General features: G+C 35.4%; 1 protein-coding gene across 1 annotated transcript in view; it reads left to right on the forward strand.

Annotated features, from left to right (window-relative positions):
* Positions 1-26,210, forward strand: part of LOC118193580 (polyamine-transporting ATPase 13A3-like) — a 236,671-nt gene that overhangs the window by 61,279 nt on the left and 149,182 nt on the right. Inside the window, exon 3 of the mRNA XM_085825885.1 lies at positions 21,106-21,273. Coding sequence (XP_085682011.1) covers positions 21,106-21,273 — 168 coding nt within the window. The remainder of the gene's footprint in view (positions 1-21,105; positions 21,274-26,210) is intronic.

The raw sequence follows: 26,210 nt of genomic DNA on the forward strand, positions 1-26,210 counted from the left end.
AAAGGAATACGCTTAACTGATACCCAAGGGAATCCAGGCCCTATTGAAGTACTGTTAGGGGCAGACGTTGCAGGGAAGTTATTTACTGGCAAACGAGAAGAACTAAGAACAGGTTTAGTGGCTATAGAAACAAAATTGGGTTGGACTTTGATGGGTAAAGTACCTCAATCCGAACATCAGCACAATGAAAATATGACTATAGTTTCTATGTTATCTCAAGAAGACCTGCCTATTTCATCGTTGTGGGACTTAGAATTATTGGGTATCCGAGATCCTGTTGAACAAAAAACTAAAGAAGAGTCAAGAAGAGCTATTATGGTTCATTTCCAAGAAACAGTTCGTCAATTAGAAAATGGTAGATACGAGGTTGATATGCCTTGGAAGATTGAGCATGCAGTCTTACCTGACAATTATGACCTATCTTTGAAAAGACTCGAATCTACTACGAAGAAGTTGGAAAAAATCGGATATCGTGAAAGGTATCATGAAGTCTTTAATGAATGGCTGCAGGAAGGAGTGATTGAAGAAGTTCCCCAAAAGGAGTTGTCTTTACCCGTTGTTCATTACCTCCCACATCGTCCAGTCATTAAGGAAACTTCCTCACTATGAAAATTATCCTTCTATGAAAATTAGACCCGTTTTTGATGCTTCGGCAAAGCTTTCTAATCAGCCATCTCTAAATGATTGCTTAGAGACTGGAATTAATTTGATTGAAACTATTCCGTCTATTCTAGCAAGATTTCGCTTACATGAAATTGGTGTGATTTCAGACATCAGAAGAGCTTTTTTACAGATATCTCTAAATGAAAGAGATCGAGATTTTTTACGATTTCTTTGGTATGGTGATGATGGTAGAGTGAAGACATTTCGTCACACCCGTGTGGTATTTGGCATTACTTGTAGTCCATTTTTGCTGATGGCGGTTATTGACCATCATTTATCCAAAGAAACGTGGAAAGAAAAATATTCTGAAGAATTTCTTAAAAAATTACAAGATAGTTTTTATGTCGATAATTGCGTAACTAGTGTACAAAACAATAACGAACTAGAAATATTCATCGAATCTGCAACTAATGTAATGAAAGAAGGAATGCTTGATCTCAGAGGATGGCATTCCTGCAGCTCTGGCATTCCTGCATTTTCAGAAAGTAAAACATCACCGGTATTAGGACTGGTTTGGGACAAAGATTTAGATACCTTAGAAATAGACACCGAATTTTTGAAATTTGATGAAAAAGAAAAAGTAACTAAAAGGAAAATGCTTTCACTAGTTAGTCGAGTATTTGATCCCATAGGTTTCCTTGCACCTGTTATGATTCAGCCTAAGATTTTGCTGCAGGCCGCTTGGAAGAGAAAAGAATCATGGGATGATGAAGTGAATGATGAAATAAAGAATTTTTTAAAATGGGGAAAACAACTGTAATACCTCAAAAATATAAAAATTCCAAGATGGTTAGGTGTGATGAAGGAATCCAATTTAAGTATCCATACTTTTGTCGATGCCAGCAAGACAGCTTATGCGGCATGCATTTTCTTAAGAAGTGAATCCAGTATGGGTTCAGTGACTGTTCAATTACTTCAAGCCAAATCACAAATAACTCCAACGAAGACTATTACTATACCACGAATTGAACTAATGGCTGCTACCATAGGCGCTAGGCTGTTTAGTTCTGTGAAGCAAGCTCTAAAACTTCCCAACATCAAGACTTACTTTTGGACAGATTCTTCCACACTTCTTGTGTGGATAACTCGTCGAGAACAGTAGTCGGTATTCGTTACAAACAGAATAAGTGAAATTAGAAAACTGACAATTTAGGAAGATTGGTTCTATATTTCAACTGACCAGAATCCAGCAGACATTTTGTCAAGAGGTTGTGGACCTAGGCAACTTCAGAAACGCAAGTGGTGGCAAGGGCCAGCCTGGTTGAAGAATCCGAAGGAGCAGTGGCCAAAGTCAGCTGTAAATATTAACGAAAAAGAAGTAGAGATAGAGAAACGAAAGTCAGTCATCTCTGCTAGTAACACAGAGCTAGAGTCAATTCCATTACAGTTAGCCAGAAGATTCTCTAGATTTTCAAAGATGATTAGGGTTATGGCTTGGATACTGCGTTTTCAACCAAAGGCCAAGGACTTAAGAAAATGTAAGGAACTTCAAAATGAAGAATTGTTAAATTCACAAAGGACTATTTTCCGTGTAATACAAAAGGAATGTTACTCTAATGAAGAAACACGAAAAAATTTTAAAGGTCTTCTAATATTTGAAGATGAAGAAGGAATTTTACGATTGAAGTCCAGATTGATAAATGAGGAAGAATCGAAAGATTTTATTTCTCCAATAATTCTACCATCGAAACACCTGGCAGTGAGAAGATTTATAGCCCAAGAACATATTGCTAACAAGCATGCTGGGACATTAACTGTACTTACTGTTTTACGGGAAAGATTTTGGATAGCGAAAGGGAAAAGAACTGTCTGGAGTGTTATCAAAGAATGCTTAACATGTAAAAGGCAAAAGGTAAAACATCTTGAGGTACCTTTTCCGCCTCTTCCAAAAGACCGAACAGAAGTAGCAGCAGTTTTTCAAGTATCAGGTGTAGATATAGCTGAACCTCTGTTGACTAAATCTAAACAAAAGGTGTGGATAGTACTTTTTACTTGCGCCGTATTTAGAGCTGTCCATCTTGAGCTAATACCTTCACTGAGTACCAATGACTTCATCCAAGCTATGCGTAGGTTTATAGCCAGAAGAGGACGAATTTCTGTGATATATTCAGACAATGGTACTAATTTTACAGGACTAAATAATGCTCTGAAACAATTAGATTGGACTACAATTGAAAGTGAATTTAGAGTCAACGAAATTCGTTGGAAGTTTAACCCACCCTCCTCTCCATGGTGGGGAGGCTTCTGGGAACGCTTGATTGGGATTTTGAAAGATCTTTTGAGAAAAAATCTTGGACGCTCCTGTTTGTCTTACGAGGAATTGCAGACTCTCGTCTGTGAATGCGAATCTATCATGAACAGCAGACCGTTAACTTACATATCCGAGGAACAAGATCTCAAGACCTTAACTCCCTCAATGTTTCTTCAGGACATTCCATTAAATGATGTTCCTGATTTGGATCAAATTGAAAAGACTAATATTGTTTTGAGATGGAGACATATTCAAAAGGTTCGTGAAAATCTAAAACGAAGGTTTAAAAGGGAGTATCTGAGTTTCCTTCGTTCTTCAGTTAACAAAAGAGAAGATAAAATAAATGTAGGTGACATAGTGTTAATTTGTACAGATGATAAAAAAGGCTCCATTGGCTGCTAGGGAGAGTACTGGAACTCTTTCCAGGAAAAGATGGTATCATCAGACTTGTGAAACTGCGAACTGAAAAGGGAAACATATTAAGACCAATCCAACGACTGTACCCTTTGGAATTGACCCCAAATTATGAGCAAGTCGTATCGGAACCTCAGAAGGTTCCGGAAGTGATAGCTGAAAAACCTGAGCTTAATACTGACTCTAATGAAACTGTTCGCGTGTCTCGCTCAAGACGAAAAATAAAACCAGTTAAAATACTGGATTTATAAACTTCTAAACAAACTTTTGAACTTTCTGTATTTGAACTCTAAAATATTGATTTCAATTTGCATTCTAATATTTTGAAATATTTCTATTATTATTATGTACGTTATTGTTATTTCAAAATTGTATGTATGTATTATCATTATATTACTGTTTTGAGTTTGTATGCCCAAACTCAAGGTGGGGAGAATGTCGCGCCACTATCGAACTCCATGAGAGGTAAGTTTCTCTGTTACGGAATGGCTACGAGAGAGATTGTTGTTCTAAAGATGGATGATCGAACTGCGTTGTAATGATCATATTTGTGGATGTTGCGTACTGTAAAATGAACTTATTACACTGTGCTAAATAGTATTAAAATACTATATATTAAAAGATCTTTCATCTGATCTAAATTTTAACAAACCGCTCATTATTTTCTCTTAAACTCACAATGTTCACGACAGATGTGGTTCTTTGGCGAGTATTTACTGTATATTTTACTCTGCATCAAATTTAATATCTTAGTTAATATTGATCTCTTTATTTAAAGTTTCATTCCGATTAAAAAATACATGCTGGTTGAGTGGTTTATAAATAACATAAACCTTCTCATGCTGATTGATCTAAGACAAGCAGCTCTGAAAGTGATCAATATTTATGAGAAAATATTGATATTTACGTTACCCTTTAGAGTTTTTATGTTTCCGGAGCAAGAACGTGAAAAATCGACTAAGCCATCGCTGGGATTCAAATTATGGATCTTCTATCTGCTAACCACATGTGTTACAAATGAAGAATGTGCTACCTAAATAGAAACGTGTCGCTAGAATAGAACGTGCTACCATGAAAACACGTTTTGGAGATATCCCCCCGATGATTCCTCCTTTTATTCCCGAGCTGTTACGAGGTGTGAGACGACAGCCTCTGACATTGCAGAAGCAATAATTCATTCAGTTTCGGTTCCACTTGGCATTACAAGAGTCAAAATTTCACGACCCATGTTAAGGGATTTTAGCGATCCGCATTGTCTCTGTCACCAACGCCTCTCGATTTTAGGAAGGCTGACGGACCAATGATCCTGTTTTCCTCAGATATCCTTTAAACTACAACGAACCAGAGGGCGTAAAATATAACCGAAAAATTAAGAGGATGTGATTAATTTAGTCTCAAAAATGTTTTAGACAACATAAGAACTCAGAATGCTCCTAAATTCCCGACTGGAGAGACTCTTGCCACTAGCAAGATCCTCACATGATAAGGACAATAACTTACAATAATCATTTCTGTGCCTTCAGTGTTGTTACGTATGTAATAGAACTTCTCATAGATTTATATTAAATGTATTTTTGTTCTATATTTCTAAATTTAACAAGTAATACGCAAATTTAACAAACGCAAGCAGCGCCAGTTACCACATGGAGCCGCGTCATTATTGCAACGTATCGTTATCAATCTTTTTATATACTTAAACTTGTGATTAACATTCCAATAATAGAATCCATAGAATGTTATAAGCCTTATTATTAAGGTATAATTTTATAATTTGCATCCTGTGAACTCTTTTGATGTTAATTTTAAGATACTGTGAAATGAACGAGTTTAAGGCATCCGTTGCCTACTTTATTCGTTGTTACTTTAGTTATTATTTTTAACGCTAGCATTGACGTCAGCATCTTGATTAATATGATTCAGAAAAGCGAAGAGTAAAAACATGTAGCTGTCGATATTCCAAAACTAATAATTATATACTTCTTTATTTACTAAAAAGGAACACTCGAAAAAAAGAACTTCAAAAATATATTTTATTTCAAATGTTTTTGTATTTGTTGTTGCCATTCTGCACTACTGTGAAGATTACTGTAAATCTCGACACCAGTTGAGATTACAAAAAGTATTACAAACATGAAAAGGTTATACTTAAAAATGTGCCTATGTATGTAAAAAAAGAAAATAAATTGTCATTTCGACTACTACATACGCGATCAGCTGATCAACATTTTCGAGAATGAGAATTAAAAAACAATTTGATAGAGATCATTGGGCAGTTAAAAATTGTTAGATCTGTCAGTGCGCTCCACACTTGCGTTCGGCAACAGTTATCAGCATCAAGAGTTAACATCGACGAGAGTTAATATCTAGACATTTTCTCATGTTAACTTGCATCAATATAGTTAACATCAAAAATTGTTCGAGATAGATATTTGAGAATTGAAACAAAATTTGAATGTTGTACAGATACGCTGACTGGTCATTTTAATTTAAAGCACTATTCGGTTCGTAAGAGAATCGGAGGCTTACTCGTTAATTATAAACTAGAAGAACTGTGTTTAAAAGCTAGCAAATAGAGCTTTAAACAAGGTCATTGAAAAATATCTGGCAGAAGGCTCAGTTGTTTGCACACTTTTGTCAGGCACCTAGGCGTGTAGCCGCATCCTGTGTGTAACTCGTGCGGAAAAGAGCATAACGTTCGTGCCATATCATGGCAAATGAGATGATGAGAGAAAAATCTCGTGAAATTGTGTGATGAGCCTCTCGCATATACAGATCAGTAGGTCAGTTCAGTTACTCAGATGTACAATGTCCGAAGGTGAAGAAGAAGCAATAACGGCTACTGGATCAGCTAACATGATAATTTTGCAGGGCCGATGGAATGGCATGCTATTATCCGGGCGTCTGTGGCTCAAATGGTCGATGCATGGGTGGAGAGAGAAGTCCTTTGGCCAAGGGGGAGAAGCTACTGGTGTAAAAGATCCAATGGGGTGGCTGGAAAGGAAGTACATTAACTCGAAACTCAGGCATTGGTCAGGTGGCGGGGCCAAGAACTAAATTAATATTCTAAGTCATATTAACAAATAATTAAGTAAAAGATAAAATAAAATATTAACAACCAAGTAAAACAATCAAGTAAAAGGATTCTGGAGTGTAATAAAATGGTAGGTGTAAACAATTATTGAAAGAGACTTATTAAAAATCATTCCAGAATTGTAGTACATACTGAAAAATACTATCTCGAGAATTATAATTTAAAAATGAGGAAGGAATAAATGCAGCAAATTGCTCCTAGATGGCGACACTTATGCGTGTCGAAAGAAATTAAATTAAACGCATAAAGTTATCTAAGATATATATATATATATATATATATATATATATATATATATATATATATATATATATCTTTTCCTGGTTTCAGAATCGGCGAAATGATTGCAGTTTTCCAAATTGTCGGAAAGTACTGCAGTCTTAGCATTGCGTTTAGTAGTTTGGTGAATTTACAAAGCATCTTTGCTCCCATCTCCTTAATCATTTTGTGCTGATCTTGTCCTTTTTCTCTTCTCGATATAACTAATAACCTCTGACGGAATGACTAAGGGTGTGTTGTTGGTGTGTGGTTTTCATTGGAATTGGGTAATGAGGGAAATAACTGAGTGTTCTGTTTGAGGGTGTAAGATGTGTGTACGAAATAGAGCAGCATAGTGATCTGCAATAGGCTCAGATTGCTCGAAATCAGTGTAAGCGATCACGGTGGGGCCGTTAATGGGCGGAATATTCGCGTTGCGTCGTTTAAATTTAGAAACAGCACTCCACAGTGAATTATCGTCTGTAAAGAGTGCTTCTAAATGTCTGGCCCAGTCGAGTTGTGCATGTATTTTTAGTAGAGTCTGACTTGCTGATTGAGTTGATTTAATAAGATTTTATCAGTGGGAAATCTGAAGCGCTGCCATTGCTTGCGAACTTGGTTTATATTTCTGATCAACTCACGGATGGCATTGTTCTTGTATCTTTTGTCTTCTCTTACAGATTTCCTACTATTCAATAATGCATTGTGGAGTTCATCAATGAGCTCTTCTGTGAAAACATCTAACTCCTTCCTCGAATGCATCGTATTGGAAGGGTACTACATTGGTAGTGTTGTTTAGAGCTTTGGCATATCCTGCCCAGTTAGTAATAAGAGGTCTTTTATGTGGTGTACTGTAGGAGTTGGTAGTAATTTCCATCATAACAGGATTGTGGTCTGAGGATAGTTCCGACAGAGTTTCAACATAACTCGGGGAGTTAATGTTTTTCAGAACGAAAAAGTCCGTAATAGATGGTCTACCACACTTATGAATTATGCGTCCGTGTTTTCACAGAATACACACAGGTGTGTGTATAGGAAAATAGGTGGAGATAACTGTGATTGGTCGTGATGTTGTTATGTCGGGAATGTCAATTATTAATATGTGTTTCAAGTCATTATTATTCTAATATTTTATTTGTATTCATGTGTATTTTAATCTGGAAAAAAAGTATTCTTAAGCTCTTAAGGTTTTATTTAACTCATTTTTCTTGAGCAGGAATTGTAACAAAGGCGAGAGACGGTTGCGAGGACACACATCTGGTTTATTGGTTATAGCCTTTTACTAACAGTGGAGGCAGTTGGGAGTTGTGTGTCGCCCTTTTAACTCTTGCCGTGTGAAACGGAAATCGTTTTCCTGTCGCTTTGTTAAGTTTGCAGTTTTCTTACTTCAAGACAGTGGGGGTTAAACTAACCTAAGGTAATTGGATTCTCGTAACACTTGGTTTCTCATGTTAGTTGGGAGGTCCATTTTTTTTCTCACGTTGTGTGTACAGATGTTTTTCGGAATTCATTGTCAGATTTTCTGGTGTTTGATGGGTTTGTCATTTTCTCAATTTAGATAACATAAAATTCCGGGATTGGTAAGATTTAATTTTATTATTTTTTTGAAAGCCTACGAACTCACAGAGGCGGAGAAACCGAGATTTTCTGGGTGCTTGCACCAGGCTAGAGATAATTCTGATTCTGAGTTTCAATAAGAGTAAGAGAAGAAAACGAGTGGCGGGGGCTTGACCCCCTTGCGGGTCTTGCTCTCTCGAATGCCGTGTACCAGCGGGCTGCGGACTTGAATTTCTGTCGGCTTTCAGCTGATGAGAATTTTGCTCAAGTTGAGACTAAATGCTTATGCAAAATAGAGCTTTGCTGCTTCTTCGTTATATTTTCCCAAGAACTTTAATTTGACATTCTCGAGGTTACCTTAATACAGGTGTTCGTCCCGGATCTCCCTACCTTTTTCTAATACCAGTATTTTTTTCCTGGGGGTCTTGAATTTATTGAAGTGTTCTTGATTTAAAGGAAGCATCCTGATACCTGTGTTTTCCTTGAGTCTTGATTTTGTTGAAGCGTTAGCGTTCCTGATAAAGACTGTTCCTGATTTAAAGAAAGCATCCTGATACCTGTGTTTTCCTTGAGTCATGATTTTGTTGAAGCGTTAGCGTTCCTGATAAAGACTGTTCTTGATTTAAAGAAAGCATCTTGATACCTGTGTTTTCCTTGACTCTTGATTTTGCTGAAGGCGTAGCGTTCCTGATTTAAAAGCAGCTGGACTATCTGTTGAACTATCTAGAACTCCGTATTAATCAGTCGATGATGGCATTCCCGATTTCTTCGAAGGATCAACAAAATGAGTTGGACAATCCGTTGAACTATTAACACTCCATAGTAATCAGTCGATGATGGCATAGGAGTTTAATGTATGAACTTCACCCTGTGAGTGATTTTCCTTTTTTGGTCTTTTCTATTTAAACTAGTGACTTATGTAATGTAAAAAAAAATTTGTACACCTAACATGAGTGCAAGATTTAAAATGATATATATGTTAATTTGCATCTTAAGTTTAAATTGTAGAGGACTAATCAGTTTACCTAGTTATCATATGTTTGAATATTCTAGAAATTAATAAATGTGTTTGTTATATATACTATGTTTTTTTTTGTTCAATTTAGTGCATAATTTACTGTGGTCTGTCATGTCCCTCCATTTGTTTGAGCCAGGAGGCTTTTAAGAATCATGGAGTTTAATTGAATTTGGGGTTATTGATATTTCCTTTTGCATAGGTTACTCACAACGCAAACCTAAAAGTTAAATTGTACTACCACTATACGAATGTTTATAAGAATGTCGAAATAATATATGAATATTATGAATTAGATTTTGAATGTGAATTATTTGATATTTGATTTTTTTTTTTGTTAATTTATTCGGCACCACAGTCAGTCAGTTAAGTTTAAGTTATAAAGGAATAAGGTATTAAAACACCAACATAATTTTTTTCTATATAACATTGGTGCCGTGACCTCGCGACTGGCAGACCTCTAGAATATATTTTGTGCATATTATTTGAGTATTATTTTATATTTGATTTCTATTTTGTTTTTATGTGTATGCATATTACTTTTTTTGATTATAAACGATGAAAAATATTTTTGCGCTCACCTAGATGTTTGATCCATTTAGCTTTTAGTTTAAAGTTTTGGTGAGAATTGCATTTGTGTTAATGAGTTTATTTTGCTATTGCATTTTGAATAATTGCTTTGTAGATTTCTAATTTTAATTAATTAATTTAGTGTCAGAGCAGTATATTTTTGTGTTCTAGAAATAGTAATTTTTTAAAATTTCTTGAGGTGTGTTAATATATTTTATGAAATTTGTGCCTAATAGAATTGAGTTAAAAATTTGATTTTTAATTTATTTTTGGAAAGATCTGATATGTTTTTTTCTTAAGGTTAATTTTGGTTAGATTTGTAAAGTTGCGAGGGATCCATTTTAGTTTACTGACGGATTGATTGAATTTTTTTGGAAGTTAAGTTTCAGCCGGAGTGAAGTTTCTTGTTTAGCTTTTCTGAGTTTGAGTAATTAATTTCTACCTAGCTTGTGAATTCTGGGAACATTTATTGCTGTCTAAGAAATGTGTAAAAACAGTAGAATAGTGAGTTTTGTGTTTTACAGCAATTGTGAGTTGTGAATTTTGAAAAAAAAATGTTTTAGAAAGGTAGAGCTGGTTTTGTTTGGAATTTTGGAAATGCAGTTAAAAGATATTATTCTTGCTCATACTGTTTTTCAAGTGTTTTAATGGTAGTTTTCTAGTGAGTGGTCTAACATTTGTTTTAACCGTGATCTAATTTTTTTTTTTTGACTTTGTTAATTTTTCAGCTTTAATAGTTTTATTGCTTTTTGGTTTTGAATTTAATTTTTTTTCTTTGGTTGAACTTGTTGCAGTGTTGCAGTAACTTTAAAAGTGGATGTGAAATGTGTTTTGGAAATTTAAACTTTGATACTAGTGGAAGTAAAAATTTGTTTGAGAAGTTAAACTTGATTTTGTGGAATTAGAAATTACTTATGTGAGTTTAGTGTTGTGGAGATTTGAAAAGAATTTTGATTTGATTTTGAGATTTTAAGAGTAATTAACTCCACTGAGTTTTGTACTGAGTTTCTGTTTTCAAGTTGGTTGTCTTTCAAGAATTTTTTTTTTCTTTTCTGGTTTCTGGTTATACTCTGTGGTTACTGAAAAGTCTGTGATTGCTCTTGAGGCTTAGTGTATTTCAAGGAGTTTTGTTTTGAAGTGGTTTAAGGATAGGTATAGAATTGAGTTTTGTGGGATTATGGATTTTGAGATTTTGAGTTGAGATTTTTCTGTGTTAACACTTCCCTCTTGTTTGCTTTTGCAGTTTTGTGCCTGCAGTTTTGTAGTTTTGATGTGAAGTTGTCATGCTTACGATTGCTACCTAGAGTGCAATGCATACTCTTCACCTGCCTTAATTACTCTCCAGGATCCAGACTTTGAGAACCTTGGTGCAGCATTGTTTTCTTTAAAAGTTGTGGCAAACCCTTTTGTTGGACACTTTCTTGTTACGTAGAAATTCTGTGTGTGTAACCTGCTTCAGTTCTGTTTTGTTGGATTCATTTTGGCTAATTTCTGAATTTAATTTTTCTTTTTTTTTTTTGGTTTGATCTTGAATTGCTTATGAATTTTGAGTGTTAGTTTTGTTTTCTTGAAAGAGTATTTAAGGCTTTTCCCTCCGTATTTTGCAACTGGTTTGGTCGAGGAGTTGTCTGCATTTGTGTGAATTTCTTTGAGTTTCGGTTTCGAGTTCTTGACTCAATAGTGCTTTTCGTTTAAGGATGTTTTTCGGCTGTTCCGGAATTTTCATTTCCTTGTTTCAAGTAAGATTATCCAATTTTTTTTTCCTTTTAGCTTCTAGATGCGCTCTAGATTCTTTCGGCTTAATTTTTTTTGGTCTTAATCTCTTTTCCGTTCCTGGGGGTGCTCTCCGTTTGTTTCAACTTCTGGTTCAGTTCGATGTTTAATTCATTTATGATTTTTTTGTCACTGTTGGTTGGCTGGAAAGTCAAGGTGTATTTTTTCCCTCACTAGTGATTTTTTTTTGTTTGTGTAATTTTATTAACTGGTTTTGCAGATGGATTTTATGACACTTCACTCCTGTTGCTATTTAATTCGTTATATGAGTTGCATTTAGATTTTGAATTTAATTTGTTAAACTTAATGCTTTGTAAGTAATTTTTTTTATCACTGCTCTCCGTGACAACTAGTTTTGAGTTGATTATTTGTATGGCACTTAACTTGGTACTATTTTGAAATGCTGTTTGTTTTGTTTTGAAAAAAATTTTGATGCTCAAAAATTTTTTTCCCTGGTGCGTGGGGGAAATGTTATGTCGCGAATTTCAATTATTAATATGTGATTCAAGTCATTATTATTCTAATATTTTATTTGTATTCATGTGTATTTTAATCTGGAAAAAAAAGTATTCTTAAGCTCTTAAGGTTTTATTTAACTCATTATTCTTGAGCAGGAATTGTAACAAAGGCGAGAGACGGTTGCGAGGACACACATCTGGTTTATTGGTTATAGCCTTTTACTAACAATGAAGGCAGTTGGGAGTTGTGTGTCGCCCTTTTAACTCTTGCCGTGTGAAACGGAAATCGTTTTCCTGTCGCTTTGTTAAGGTTGCAGTTTTCTTACTTCAAGACAGTTGGGGTTAAACTAACCTTAGGTAACTGGATTCTCGTAAGACTTGGTTTCGCTTGTTAGTTGGGGGATCCATTTTTTTTTCTCACGTTATGTGTACAGATGCTTTTCGGATTTCATTGTCAGATTTTCTGGTGTTTGATTCGTCATGGGTGTGTCATTTTCTCAATTTAGATAACATAAAATTCCGAGATTGCTAAGATTTAATTTTATGATTTTTTTGAAAGCGTATGAACTCACAGAGGCGGAGAAACCGAGATTTCCTGGGTGCTTGCACCAGGCTAGAGATCATTCTGATTCTGAGTTTCAAGAAGAGTAAGAGAAGAAAACGAGTGGCGGGGGTTGACCACCTTGCGGGTCTTGCTCTCGCGAATGCCGTGTACCAGCGGGCTGCGGACTTGAATTTCTGTCGGCTTTCAGCTGATGAGAATTTTGCTCGAGTTGAGACTAAGTGCTTATGCAAAATATAGCCTTGCTGCTTCTTCGTTATATTTTCCCAAGAACTTTAATTTGACATTCTCGAGGTTACCTTAATACAGGTGTTCGTCCCGGATCTCCCAACTTTTTTCTAATACGGGTTTTTTTTTTCCTGGGGGTCTTGAATTTATTGAAGTGTTCTTGATTTAAAGGAAGCATCCTGATACCTGTGTTTTCCTTGAGTCTTGATTTTGTTGAAGCGTTAGCGTTCCTGATAAAGACTGTTCCTGATTTAAAGGAAGCATCCTGATACCTGTGTTTTCCTTGAGTCTTGATTTTGCTGAAGGCGTAGCGTTCCTGATTTAAAAGCAGCTAGACTATCTGTTGAACTATCTAGAACTCCGTATTAATCAGTCGATGATGGCATTCCGGATTTCTTCGATGGATCAACAAAATGAGTTGGACAATCCGTTGAACTATTAACACTCCATAGTAATCAGTCGATGATGGCATAGGAGTTTAATGTATGAACTTCACCCTGTGAGTGATTTTCCTTTTTTGGTCTTTTCTATTTAAACTAGTGACTTATGTAATGTAAAAAAAAAATTTGTACACCTAACATGAGTGCAAGATTTAAAATGATATATATGTTAATTTGCATCTTAAGTTTAAATTGTAGAGGACTAATCAGTTTACCTAGTTATCATATGTTTGAATATTCTAGAAATTAATAAATGTGTTTGTTATATATACTATGTTTTTTTTGTTCAATTTAGTGCATAATTTACTGTGGTCTGTCATGTCCCTCCATTTGTTTGAGCCGGGAGGCTTTTAAGAATCATGGAGTTTAATTGAATTTGGGGTTATTGATGTTTCCTTTTGCATAGGTTACTCACAACGCAAACCTAAAAGTTAAATTGTACTACCACTATACGAATGTTTATAAGAATGTCGAAATGATATATGAATATTATGAATTAGATTTTGAATGTGAATTATTTGATATTTGATTTTTTTTTTTTGTTAATTTATTCGGCACCACAGTCAGTCAGTTAAGTTTAAGTTATAAAGGAATAAGGTATTAAAACACCAACATAATTTTTTTCTATATAACAATGTGTTTGGCGTGAGCGTAATAGGCTTCAATAGCTAAAAGCTGAGGTAACCGCGTGACATAATGAGAAATGGAGCGCTTAATGAAAATTAGCAGACCTCCCCGTGCATTACCTCTGGGTGCGTACCTTCGGATTGTAGGTCTGTCCCAGCGGTGAGTGACATAGTTGCAAGCTCTGAAATAATTATGGGGCCCAAGCATATGTTCTTGTAGGAGTACAATATCAGCGAAAACTTCATGTAAAATCTCCTTAAGCTCATAAGCTTTTTGGAACAATCCATTTGCGTTCCAAGTAATAACAGTAAGAGAAATATTCTGATTAACCTGAGACATTATTATGAATTTCGTTTACAATTTCATAAAGCATAAAATGTTTGTCAACTGGATCACATAATTCTTTAAGTCTAGGCAAATAATTTTTAAACACATTATTCATTAATCTAATGTTATTAATGCTTAATATATTATTGAACTCCGATATATTTTTGATAAAACTGAAGAGTTCAGAGCCTTGTGGCTTCTCCTGGGTATTATGCACAACCTTTTCAGATAAATTCACGTTTGAAGTTTTAGCATTAGACATATTTCAAATTTTCAATGTATTACTAAAATCAGTTAGTTTAATATTATCAGTATTCTTTGAGGTCTCAGTTTGTGCACCAGAAGTCGATTTTGGGGTATGAATATTTGAATTTTCATTAAACATACGCGCCTGATTTTTTAACATATCCGCAAAAGAAATGCCTTTTTGCACTGTACTGTCCTTTTTTTGAGGGTTAATTCTGTTCCTTGGAAATTTCTCGCAACCACGGTAGGAAGCCACGGGATTTTTTAAACAGTTCGCACACTTTGGTTCTTCCATCCTGCCTTTCGTAGGGCAGTCCATGGTTTTATGCTCAAGTGAGCATTTAACGCAGCGTGGAGCGAAGTGACAATTTTCCGAAGAATGATGCCACTTTTGGCAAATATAGCACTGTGGCACCTGATTCTTGGATACATATTTTTCTACCGTTACTGCAAAGAGTAGTAAATCATTAACATGGTATATTTCCTCAGCTATATTATTCTTGATGACCTGCACTAGAAAGAGAGGCATGGAAGCTTTGGTTCGTTGTCTTGTTAACTGAGTAACTTGCTAATTCCAAATCCTTTGGCAGTCAGAGCGCTGGTAATGTCGTCTCTTTTTGTGGTTAAGGATAAGCCCCGAAAAACCACTTTGATCGGTCTTGCGTAGTTTGCATTAATAATGTAGTGCTCCACTTTTTTTTTCCATAAATAAAGCTATTAGTAGCCTGTGATCCGAGGTAATATTTTTAGAAGTTCTCCATTGACCTTTCCCAAGAATTTGGCTTCCGTTTTCAATGATAGTTCTTTTAAAAACGCCTCATGAGTTAGTTTTCCGTTACAGACCATAATAGGAGGAATAGGCTGTATCTGACTGTCGGTCGGCTGCTGCTGCAACACCTGTTCGTCTGGGTTAATCCTAACAGTAGCACTTTCAACATTATCAGAATTTTCATTTAAAACATTAAATCTATTAGTACTTTCAACAATTACAGAAACTTTTTCTAACTTTTGCTGCTTAGAAGTTTTGTTAGGTAGTTTAAATCCATCACTATCAATATTAATGAGATTACTACTAATTTTCCTTTTAGCCTTAGTTTCATCACTTTTCCTTTTAAGATTGGAATTAACTGGGGGTACAATGCCTGAGAAACAAGTCATATTGCACTTACCTCTTATATCAGCTGCCTGAGCCTGGAGGGTTTGCACATTCTTCCTCATAATATCCCTTGTAACGTCAGGATCCGATATTGGTCGAAGTCGTTGACAAGCCTTAATCGTGGTTCTAATTCCATCAATTTCTTTTTCCAGTTCCGATAATTTATCCTGGTAGTATTCCATATTAGCATCGTCGATTTGAGTTTGTGGAGAAAGCCCAACGCAGCTCTCAATTGTAGAAGGCATCTCTGGTGGATCGCTAACATCCATTAGTGCGCCATTTTCAGCTAAATTACACGTCTCCTGCGGAGCGCTCATGACGCGCAACCTACTCGTACGAGGATCAAAGACCGAATCAAACACCTGGAAGAAGTGAATAGGCAGATAGAGGCGATTGAAATAAGCATATCTTATAAAGAAATGTGAATGAGGAAATGAACCTTATCAAACTTTCGTGTTGGCCTATGAAACTAAATTTACCATATGAAGTTAAGTGTTTCGTGCTACAGATGAACACGGGGAATAAATTCATTGCAGGTATCACTGGTATAATTTATTCAGGGTTCGTACGGTCCTTAAGAGTCCTTAAAAGTCCTTAAATTTTTTGGAATTGATTTTTGGTCCTTAAAGTCCTTAATTTTGGTCAAAATCAGCAGAAGGTCCTCAATTTTAATCATCTGAAATTTCTGTTTGTTTTTATGACTGCCATTTTGAGTGTGAATTAGCATTTTGGAGGAATATTTGTGGCGATTCACTGACATATATGGTTATCTTTTGAATGGGTTCATGAGTTATAATTTGTTTCTATTTCTAATAAAAATGATGGGATACTTGAGTTTCTAAGCAAGAAGTGAAACATTAGCATTTTGAATTTCCTTTTTTCTAATAAAGAACTCTTAAACAACTTTTCGCTTTTGGGAATGTGAATTCTTTTATTAAACAGCTCTAAATTTGGCGACTTGTCAACATTTTGGCGATTTTAGGATCAGTTTCTATAGAAAATTTTTAATTCCGAGATCTGACAATTTTTCGACCAGTTTTTTTAAAGCATCATAACATTGATAAATTTCATTAAAATAATGGTAATGTGGGAAATGTTATGTCATGATATTCCCTAATCCCCTACTGTGTGACGTATGCATTTGCGTCAGCATGTGTTTCCCGCCTTCGGGAGAGGACGAGGATTAGCTGGCGAGCGGAGCAGACGTCGCTCGATCGCTCGTATACCATTTTCATTAATTGTAATCCTAATGTAATCTATATTTGTAAATAGTAATAAATGTGTGTTATCAACTATGGTCGTTGCCTTTCCCCACATTTTGGGGTCTCGACCGTGCCTTTTGTGCAGGCGTTATAATCGAACCCTAGACACCAGCAATCACTAAAGACGTTCAGAAAGCTAACAAAGGCAAGACGTGCCTTTATGACGATTTAATATTCTTCTTCAAGCCAGACGACGTATGTGAATGAAGACATTCTTTTATGACGATTTAATATTCTTCTTCAAGTCAGACGACGTATGTGAATGAAGACATGCTTTTATGACGATTTAATATTCTTCTTCAAGCCAGACGACGTATGTGAATGAAGACGTGCTTTTATGACGATTTAATATTCTTCTTCAAGCCAGACGACGTATGTGAATGAAGACATGCTTTTATGACGATTTAATATTCTTCTTCAAGCCAGACGACGTATGTGAATGAAGACGTGCCTTTATGACGATTTAATATTCTTCAAGCTGGACGACATATGTGAATGATGTTACATGCTACTTGTCCATTCTTCTGATTTTGGACGTTAAATCGAAATTCGATTTTGGATTACATTGGATTGGCCAAGATATATATTGGATTATAAGGACTGCCCGGAAGTTAGGTAGGCCCATTTTTCCCTAATTCGTTCATAATTTATTAGTATTACGATTTTAAGCTGTGCTTATACTGTTCAATTCTCATTCATACATACCCTATTTCATATTCATATTGTCCTTTTTTACTGTTTAAAGAACTATGGCCCTAACGTATGCATTTGCGTCAGCATGTGTTTCCCGCCTTCGGGAGAGGACGAGGATTAGCTGGCGAGCGGAGCAGACGTCGCTCGATCGCTCGTATACCATTTTCATTAATTGTAATCCTAATGTAATCTATATTTGTAAATAGTAATAAATGTGTGTTATCAACTATGGTCGTTGCCTTTCCCCACAGTAATATATTGAAATTATATATAAAAAATAACATTAAAATAAAACATTCTATTTTTTGCTGTCATATTTTAAAGTTTCATTTTGGCAACTTATACAATATTATGAATCTGATAAATAAGGCATATTGCTATAAAGCATAATTTACGAAACAGCTCTTAGCAAGAGTAAAATTAGCTATGCAATTAACTAAACATGTCTTCTTTTTAATTTTTTCATAGTAAGCGTTTTTCCTATGCAATTGTCTCGGAATATTCAAAATTCTCAGAATATGCACCAGTTTTCTCTATAAAATTAATTTTACACTTTTTCCCTCCTTCTTTTTTTTTCAAAATATTTCTGACTTTTTGCTGTTACGGAATTGGTAGGGATAATTTTTCTTTAGTATTTTAGACATTGAAGCTTGTAAAGTTTAGAAGGGTTTGAAGTCAAGATTTATGGACCCACGATTCTAGAAGATTCGAGAAATATGTGACAAAATGAAAAATGTCTCCATGATATCGACACGTAATGGATGTATTTTACAGAAAGTTTGCGATGAATTTCTTACCTTTTGGAGAACGTCTGAAAGAACAATGAAAACATAATATTTAAATGTTTTACTCCTGATACTAGAATCGTTTTCTTAACATGTTTATCTCCCCTTTATTATCTCTACATTTCACTAGACACAAGCATCAAAAATATCAAAAATGCTTCTAATCTTTTCACTGGGCAGGCATTATAGAAAGGGATTTTTTTATTCATAAAGAAATTGAAAACTTACAATTTAAAAGATTCATCTAATATGCCTTAATGCATCATACACAGAGCTGGCACTAGGCATTTTCCCACCTGATGCAATTTCTGTGAATCCTAAACTCTAAACGTTTTGCTATTTCTAGATTTTGTTGTTCGGTGTGTCACTAAATTCTAAAAATTCTACCACACCAGCTTTGTAACCGGGCTTTACCATATATATTTCATATTTCTTCTGAATGTTCATATTACTAAAGAAATAAAATTAGCCACTTTTTCTATACATTCTAAATGCATTTAGTGTTTTTTAGAATAACAGAAATAATTGGATCCAAAAATTCTAAAATGAAAAGGAACCGTGTTGAAGAAAGAAACTGAATACATAAAGAAAATTAATCCTCAAAGATATGTGCAGTTATTATTATGTAACTTACCCAATTGTTTATAATTTCAGCCTTTCAGTTTATGATTCAGTGGGGTGTTTGGGACTATTTATTTTTTACCAGATCAAGTAAACCCTCATAGATACCTTGTGGAGATGTTGACAAGTTAGGAGATAAGCACGCAGAAACTAGTGAGGGTTTGCATATTGAGAAAACTCTCTAATTGTTAGAAAAGATGATTAAAGAGAAGGAAATCTATATAAACTAGCCTAAATGTTTGGAAAGGCTTCAAATTAAAATGAAGGATAAATATTTTGTTGAGTGTTGTCACAAAACATAAATGTTTTGTAGCTTTTAATATGTATCCTAATATCGTTTAAGAATCAATGTCATAAAATACATGTATTTTAAACTGTGAAATTTTATTAGATTTTGATTTTAATAGGCTTTTTTAACAAATATTGTTAAAACATAAAATTTAATAGTGGCCATGTAAATTCATAATGACTAAGGTTATCTAATTACCTAATTTAATTATTTATAACTAACTGCTTACCCTTAAAAGTTATCTCTACATATTAAAGTGAGTTATTGCCTTTCATTAACACTTACTGTGGTCACAAGATAAAACACAAAAATTTAAAAATTCAAGTAAAATTTATTCTTTGCATCTAGTGAAACTTAAAAATAATACAAAACAACTTATCATCATCTTACTTTAATCGCTTATTGGAACATTAAAGTATATTAACTGGGCTCTCTACACAAAGCTATGACACTAACTGCATCAAACAGAGCCTGACTAAGTTTCAACACTTGCCAACTGTGTCTACATCAGACCTTTCGGGTTTGTTCTAATGAGCACGTCCCTCTCTAGACAAGCAACAGCGGTGACAACATTCAGTCTTTTTTTATGAATCATGCTGATTATGATCTTACTTCTCATTTTAACCTATACCGTTTGACATAAAATCTACCTGCTATTTACTAAACCTCTAGACTGACTAAGTATGTAACAAAATGAGACATAAAAAAATCAACATAAATCTAACTATTAGTAAAACGTAAGTAAATGACATCTTCTTTCAAATATGTCCAACTAATATAAGTGTAAAATATTTAATCCTACTTGATAAATTGTATAAAGTTTATTTTATTCTCAAGCTTATTAATCATTATGTTAATTAATTCATGTTTAGTAATAATGCATACTACTCAGGGATCTATTTTATTTTTAGGATGGTATTACAAAAGTGAAATTCAGGCATAGAATAGTATTTTTAATTGAATTTATTCAGTTCCCATTTGCTCATAGGTCCTTAATTTTTTCATTAATGGTCCTTAAAAGTCCTTAAAAGTACTTGATTTCTGTGTGCAGAAATGTGTACGAACCCTGTTTATTTTTTTAACTGGCCTACCTAGTAAGAAATTGCTATTAATAGTTCTACACTGTATACATAGTGTTCATTTTTATCTTTATGATTATTACCATGAAATTTAATAATTTCTAATATTTCAGTAAATGCTTTACGTACAGGTGTGAAAATTTTGGGTTTAACTTATTAACACACAGTGAAGACTTTATAGAGACATTAGGATATTTTGAGGTCGGAGAGATGAAAAATTAGCAACCGCTTTCGCCGAGAATCGAACCACGGACCTCTGAAATACCGATCAGTGTGCTGACCACTACACCACAAAGGCACGCTAGGAAGGCGGGAGAAACACCTTATAACTTTACTAACTGGACATTTTTCTCTACGGTGACCGTACAAAAATTGTATTTTAATTTGAGAAGCCTTTTGCAAACGAAATGCTTTATAATACTTTATAATTCTAATAAATCACCCACGAACAATATTTAAGGAAATAAAAATTGTATCCACCTTTCCTGGTATTTTATTTTCCCTTTGTCATTTAACTCTTTTGAACCCCTTTGCTATGGAGGAAAAATATAACATCGTGTCTTTCGTGGAAATTCATATTGATTATAGAACATACTATAATTTTATGGTTGTCCAAAATTCTCAGATTTATGTTCATGAAATAAGTTTTGAATTTATGTCACAGGATTGCGCAACAGAGCGTATTGGATAGATTTATTGAAAGAGTAATGAACTAATGATGATTGTTTTTCCATCTGCAGCAGCTCCAAGGATACATGCTTTCATATTCAAAATTGCTTCTCACATGTCTGGCCGTTGTGCTCTCAGGAGGATTGCTTTGGATTTTAATAGGTTGGAACAGACGAATTTATTTGAAATGTACTCACAAGAAATGTTCCGTAGAAAAAGCTTCCAAAATTCTGCTTGTGGTAATATTTTTATTTATTTATTTTGCTTAAAGTAACTGCTATGTTTAAAAATCATACATTTTCTACAAAATATTAATATATTCACAATGAGTTGAATTTCCCTGTAGAAAACAAAGTAATATATTGTGTTATTTTGGGATTAGATAGCTGTACATCATTTTACATTATTTGTTATTTTCGTGTCATTGCTTACTCATTTCATTTTTTCGTTACGTATTAGTTGTAATTCACACCATTCCTTCTAGTTTTCACATTCGTTACTTTAATTGGCTACGTCACTGCAGTTAATGACAGTGTAAGTAGATTGCATCTTATCATTATGTTATTTAAAGACATAACTTCATTTACATTTTTACCCTTTTACTCGTATTTATTCATACGTGATACTTCATATTCCATGTGCTTTCCTTATTTCAGTCTTGTTTCAATGGTATATCTTTAAAATTGCTTAATATTTGGTGTCTGCTACATTTAAGGTAAAGTAATCTAATACCACCGCCCGTGAACTTAATCACATTCGGGGACTGGTATACATCACCAGTATCTCGTCACCCTAAAGCGACACCACAGTGTACTCACTTGCTGGGCCCAGGGTCCCACATCCCTGAGACGCCAACAATTTTATAGCTCCCTCTTATTACCCACCGCTAACACGAGCCAGTCAGAACCTCCGTCCCGACCAGACCGAGACCACGATGGCTGGGTTGGGTTTTGTGACCTTGGAGCGAAGACTGGCCGTTGATTAATGCTACCTGTCAGCACTACACGGGATGCCCCTCTCCTTAGGAATTACATGGAATACCAAGGACAGCAGTGACCAGATTCTCAATGGTCCAGTTTGCTAATTGGGTACCAATACTCTGGTGGATGAGGACTTCATGGGCCATCCGGCCCATGAAGAGTGAGTATAGACCCACCTCATAGACCTTCGGGAACCGCCAAGCTCATAAATTTTATACCCCCGTGGCCGAGACTGCATAGGTACAGATCCTAGCCAGTAGCTTCGAGTTCTCTACGTCGACCACCGAAGGGGGGGGCTGCTACATTTAAGAAATGCTTTTAGATTGCAGAACTCCGTTTATATGAACTTATTTCAAATGAAGCTGTTTCGTAAAATTTGTGTAGTTACTTTATCGCACCAAAACTTACCACGATTATTTTAAAGAATCTTTAGTGATTGCCTAAAACTTCGCAAATGTTGCATAAATCCATTAATTTTGGAATTACTTTTATTATATTTTATTTTCTGTTATTTTCTTATATTATTTTTATTTAAGCACTGTTTTTCTACTTTCCGATACGATTCTTGTAAAAATACACTTTAAAATACTCTTTTGCAAAAATTCCAATCAGAAAACTTTAAAATGATTTAAACTTTGTTGAAGTTCTGGGATGCGAGAAGCACAGTCACCTTTACCAAAGCAGACAAGCAATTTCAGTAAAGAAAATCGTTTCTTGAATCATACCATTGTAAGCGATAAGCGATAAGCGACGGAGGACGTGGGCACTGCCCCTTTACCATTTGGGTTAATCAGCACAGCACCACGTCCACCTTTATCTTACATTTCATGTTACATTATATATTACATACATGATTTACACATTGCATTATATACTACATATCGAATTAATACCTTACCCTAACATTACATTAAACTTCACATCAACTTATTACATTAAAATTCTTTCCTAATAAACCCTATATTTGGTACATTATAAAAGGGTTATTTTTCACAGGATTCGCATTAGACACAGGATACGCATTATATTATCATTATACACTGCGTACGCATTACATTATATACGGGGAAATCAATGGTACGTAGGAACATTATACGCAGTTGTGGGTTATAAGCACGATACGGGTTAAATTATTCACAGGAAATTAGTTATACACAGGCATTGCATTAAACAGGATAATTTATACACATGATAGGCTTTATACACTGGATGCATATTGAATTGTCATCTGGACCATGCCAATTGTACCCGTTACTCGATACACTGCCTACATCGTTATGCATAATACTATTATACAGTTTGCATTCACATTGTTTCAGTTGGGCTTTGCATTGTGTGTCATGTTGCTTATTAATCAGTACATACTAGATTACGTACTGCATTACATATTATGATACATATGACACTATTACAATTACATTACATATTACATTATATATTTTGATATATATGACACTATTACGATTACAATATATATAATATAATACATATGACACTTTTACTATTACATTATATATTATGATACATATGACACTATTACGATTACATTACGTATTACATTATATATTATGATATATATGACACTATTACGATTACATTACATATTACATTCTATATTATGATACATATGACACTATTACGATTACATTACATATTACATTATTTATTATATGATACATATGACACTATTACGATTACTTTATATATTACGATACTTGCCTTACGTATTTGATAATGTACTACATATCAAATTAACAAGATAGTGCATACTCCGTTTATCAGTACATACTACACTACATATTGCATTATATATTGCGATACATGGTTTACACATTACATTATATTCTACACATCAGATTGATAAGACGAAATAACGCCTTACCTTATCATTAAATTAACTTCGATCTACTATTACATTAATGGTTTTTAATTTACATGATACATGGCACATGGTAAATGGCATTGCACACTCCACCTTGCATTTGCATATCATATCTTAGCACGTTTGCTTTAGATTAGACATGAGTCTGTGCCCAAGTTCATGAGTTTATCAACTATCTTGTTGATTTTACGGACAGTACGTTTGTCTTTAACCATAAATCTGCAGAAAGCCTGCGTGCTTGTAGTTGGAATTGACAGGTGCAGATCTGCTGTAAGCGGGCATTGAGTAACATAATGATCTGGGGTGCCCATCTCACCACAGGTACAATGTGTGTTTTGTGCAATCCCGTGTTTTTCATAGTACACGGGGAAAGGACCGTGTCCGGTAATGTATCGGACCATTTGCGCATACAGTATGAGACGGTCTGAGTCTACCGTAGGGACGTGATAGTGAGCACGGCGTCCTGTCTCACCAGTATCCCATTCCTCCTGCCAAAGGGATTTTGCCTTGTGTTTCAGACTTTTCTTTAAATATGAAACTGGCCATGGGATGGTGATATGTTTCGCATTGATGTTTCTTGCGGCCTCCTTTGCAAGTTGGTCTGCTTGCTCGTTTCCCCTGTTGCCGACGTGGGCCTTGGTCTATTCTATCCTGGTGTTCAGATGACTGTGGTCACGCAGATGTGTCTGAATCTCTGCAACCAGTGGAGAGCTGTGCACAGGGTTCACAATTGCATACAGTGAGGAGAGGCTGTCTGTTATAAAGAAGCTGTCTCTTTGCCGCTGTTGGATTATCATAAGTACAGCTTGTTTGATGGTCATTACTTCACTCTGGAACACGCTGTTGTTTGTGTCCAGGTGACCTTTCCATTGTGTTATTGTGCTTTGCTGTCTGAGGGCAACATAGGCGCAACCTGTATTTTCATCTAGTTTTGACCCGTCGGTATAATACACTAGATCATCTTCCTTTACACTGGTGTTTTGCTTGATGCTAATCTTTACTCCCTGTCCCTGCGTTGAGGGGGTGATCGGCAAGGAGTATCATCTTTTGTTCAAAATCGGCTGGTGAGTATAGCTCGCCTCTGAAGCTGGTAAGATTGCCAAGTTGAGTGATCTCCTGATAGGCTGCTTCCTTTTCTACGCTCAGATGGAGCGGTAGCAATCCTGTTAGTACGCATAACGCATTTTTGGGGATGCTCGGAAGGCCTTGGTGACATTCAGGAAAAAAGGCCTTTGTATGCTTAGTAGATGCCTGACCAAACAACCACTCCATGAGTTATAACTTTCTCGGCTACTGCTGTGTAAAGCGTTTTCTGGTATAGGGATTGAGACCCCATTTATAGCCCTGCATATATCTTAGCGGTTGGGCTAATCTTGCAGTTTTCTTTTTCAGCTCAAACACATGGGGAATCCAGTTCAATTTGGTGTCAAAGAGGATTCCTAGATATTTCAGCACTGGAGTGATGCGGAGGCGATGTTCGTTTAAAGTTATCCTTGGCTGTCTTGCCAGCGATCCGCCTTTTTTCGGGACGAGCAAAATTTGAGATTTGGCCCTGCTATTTGAAGTTTTAGGGCTGTGCATCTCTCCTGGAAAAGGGAGCAGGATTTGATTGCATTGGCCTGAAGCTGTTCCCTGGTCTTTCCTTTGACGATTAGGGCTGTATCGTCTGCGTAAGCAATGATCCTTGTATGGTCAGGCCATGGATTGATGAGGACTCCATTGAAGGTTATGCTCCATAGGAACGGTTCGGCGCATGAGCCTTGCGGGCATCCCTGTGTCTGATCTTGTTCTATAATTCCGCTGTTATGTGGAAGGATCAGCCGGCGGTCCGCTAAATAGTTTACGATGGTGTTGTAAATATTGCTTGGGCAGTTAGCGGTTCGTAGGGCTTGTAATATTGTTGGCCACCATAGCGTATCGAAAGCGCTTTTAAGATCTATTGAAATGAACGCTGTGTGGTAGCCAGAGGATCTGTTAGCCAGTATTTGGTTTTTGACTTCCATAAGGGTATGTAGTGTTGATTGTCCTGGGCTAAAGCCAAATTGAATTGGACTCAGGAACCGGGTACTGTGCAGATGGTGTCTTAGCCTTGTCATGAGTATCTTTTCTAAAACCTTACCCAGGGTAGAGAGTAAGCATATCGGTCTGAATGACTCTGGTCTCGTAGGATCTTTATCCTTCCTTCTTCAGGAACAAGACTACGTGACCGATTTTGAAACACCTGGGAAATGTCCCGGTATTTTTTTCTGCTAAGCAATGAAAACACTCTAAAGGTTATGAGTAAAATTTTCCCAATCTACATCTCTGATAATCT

Source organism: Stegodyphus dumicola, chromosome 1, assembly GCF_044657685.1.
Source record: "Stegodyphus dumicola isolate Sdum_Otavi_A_Nest chromosome 1, ASM4465768v1".
NCBI classification, from domain to species: Eukaryota; Metazoa; Arthropoda; class Arachnida; order Araneae; family Eresidae; genus Stegodyphus; species Stegodyphus dumicola.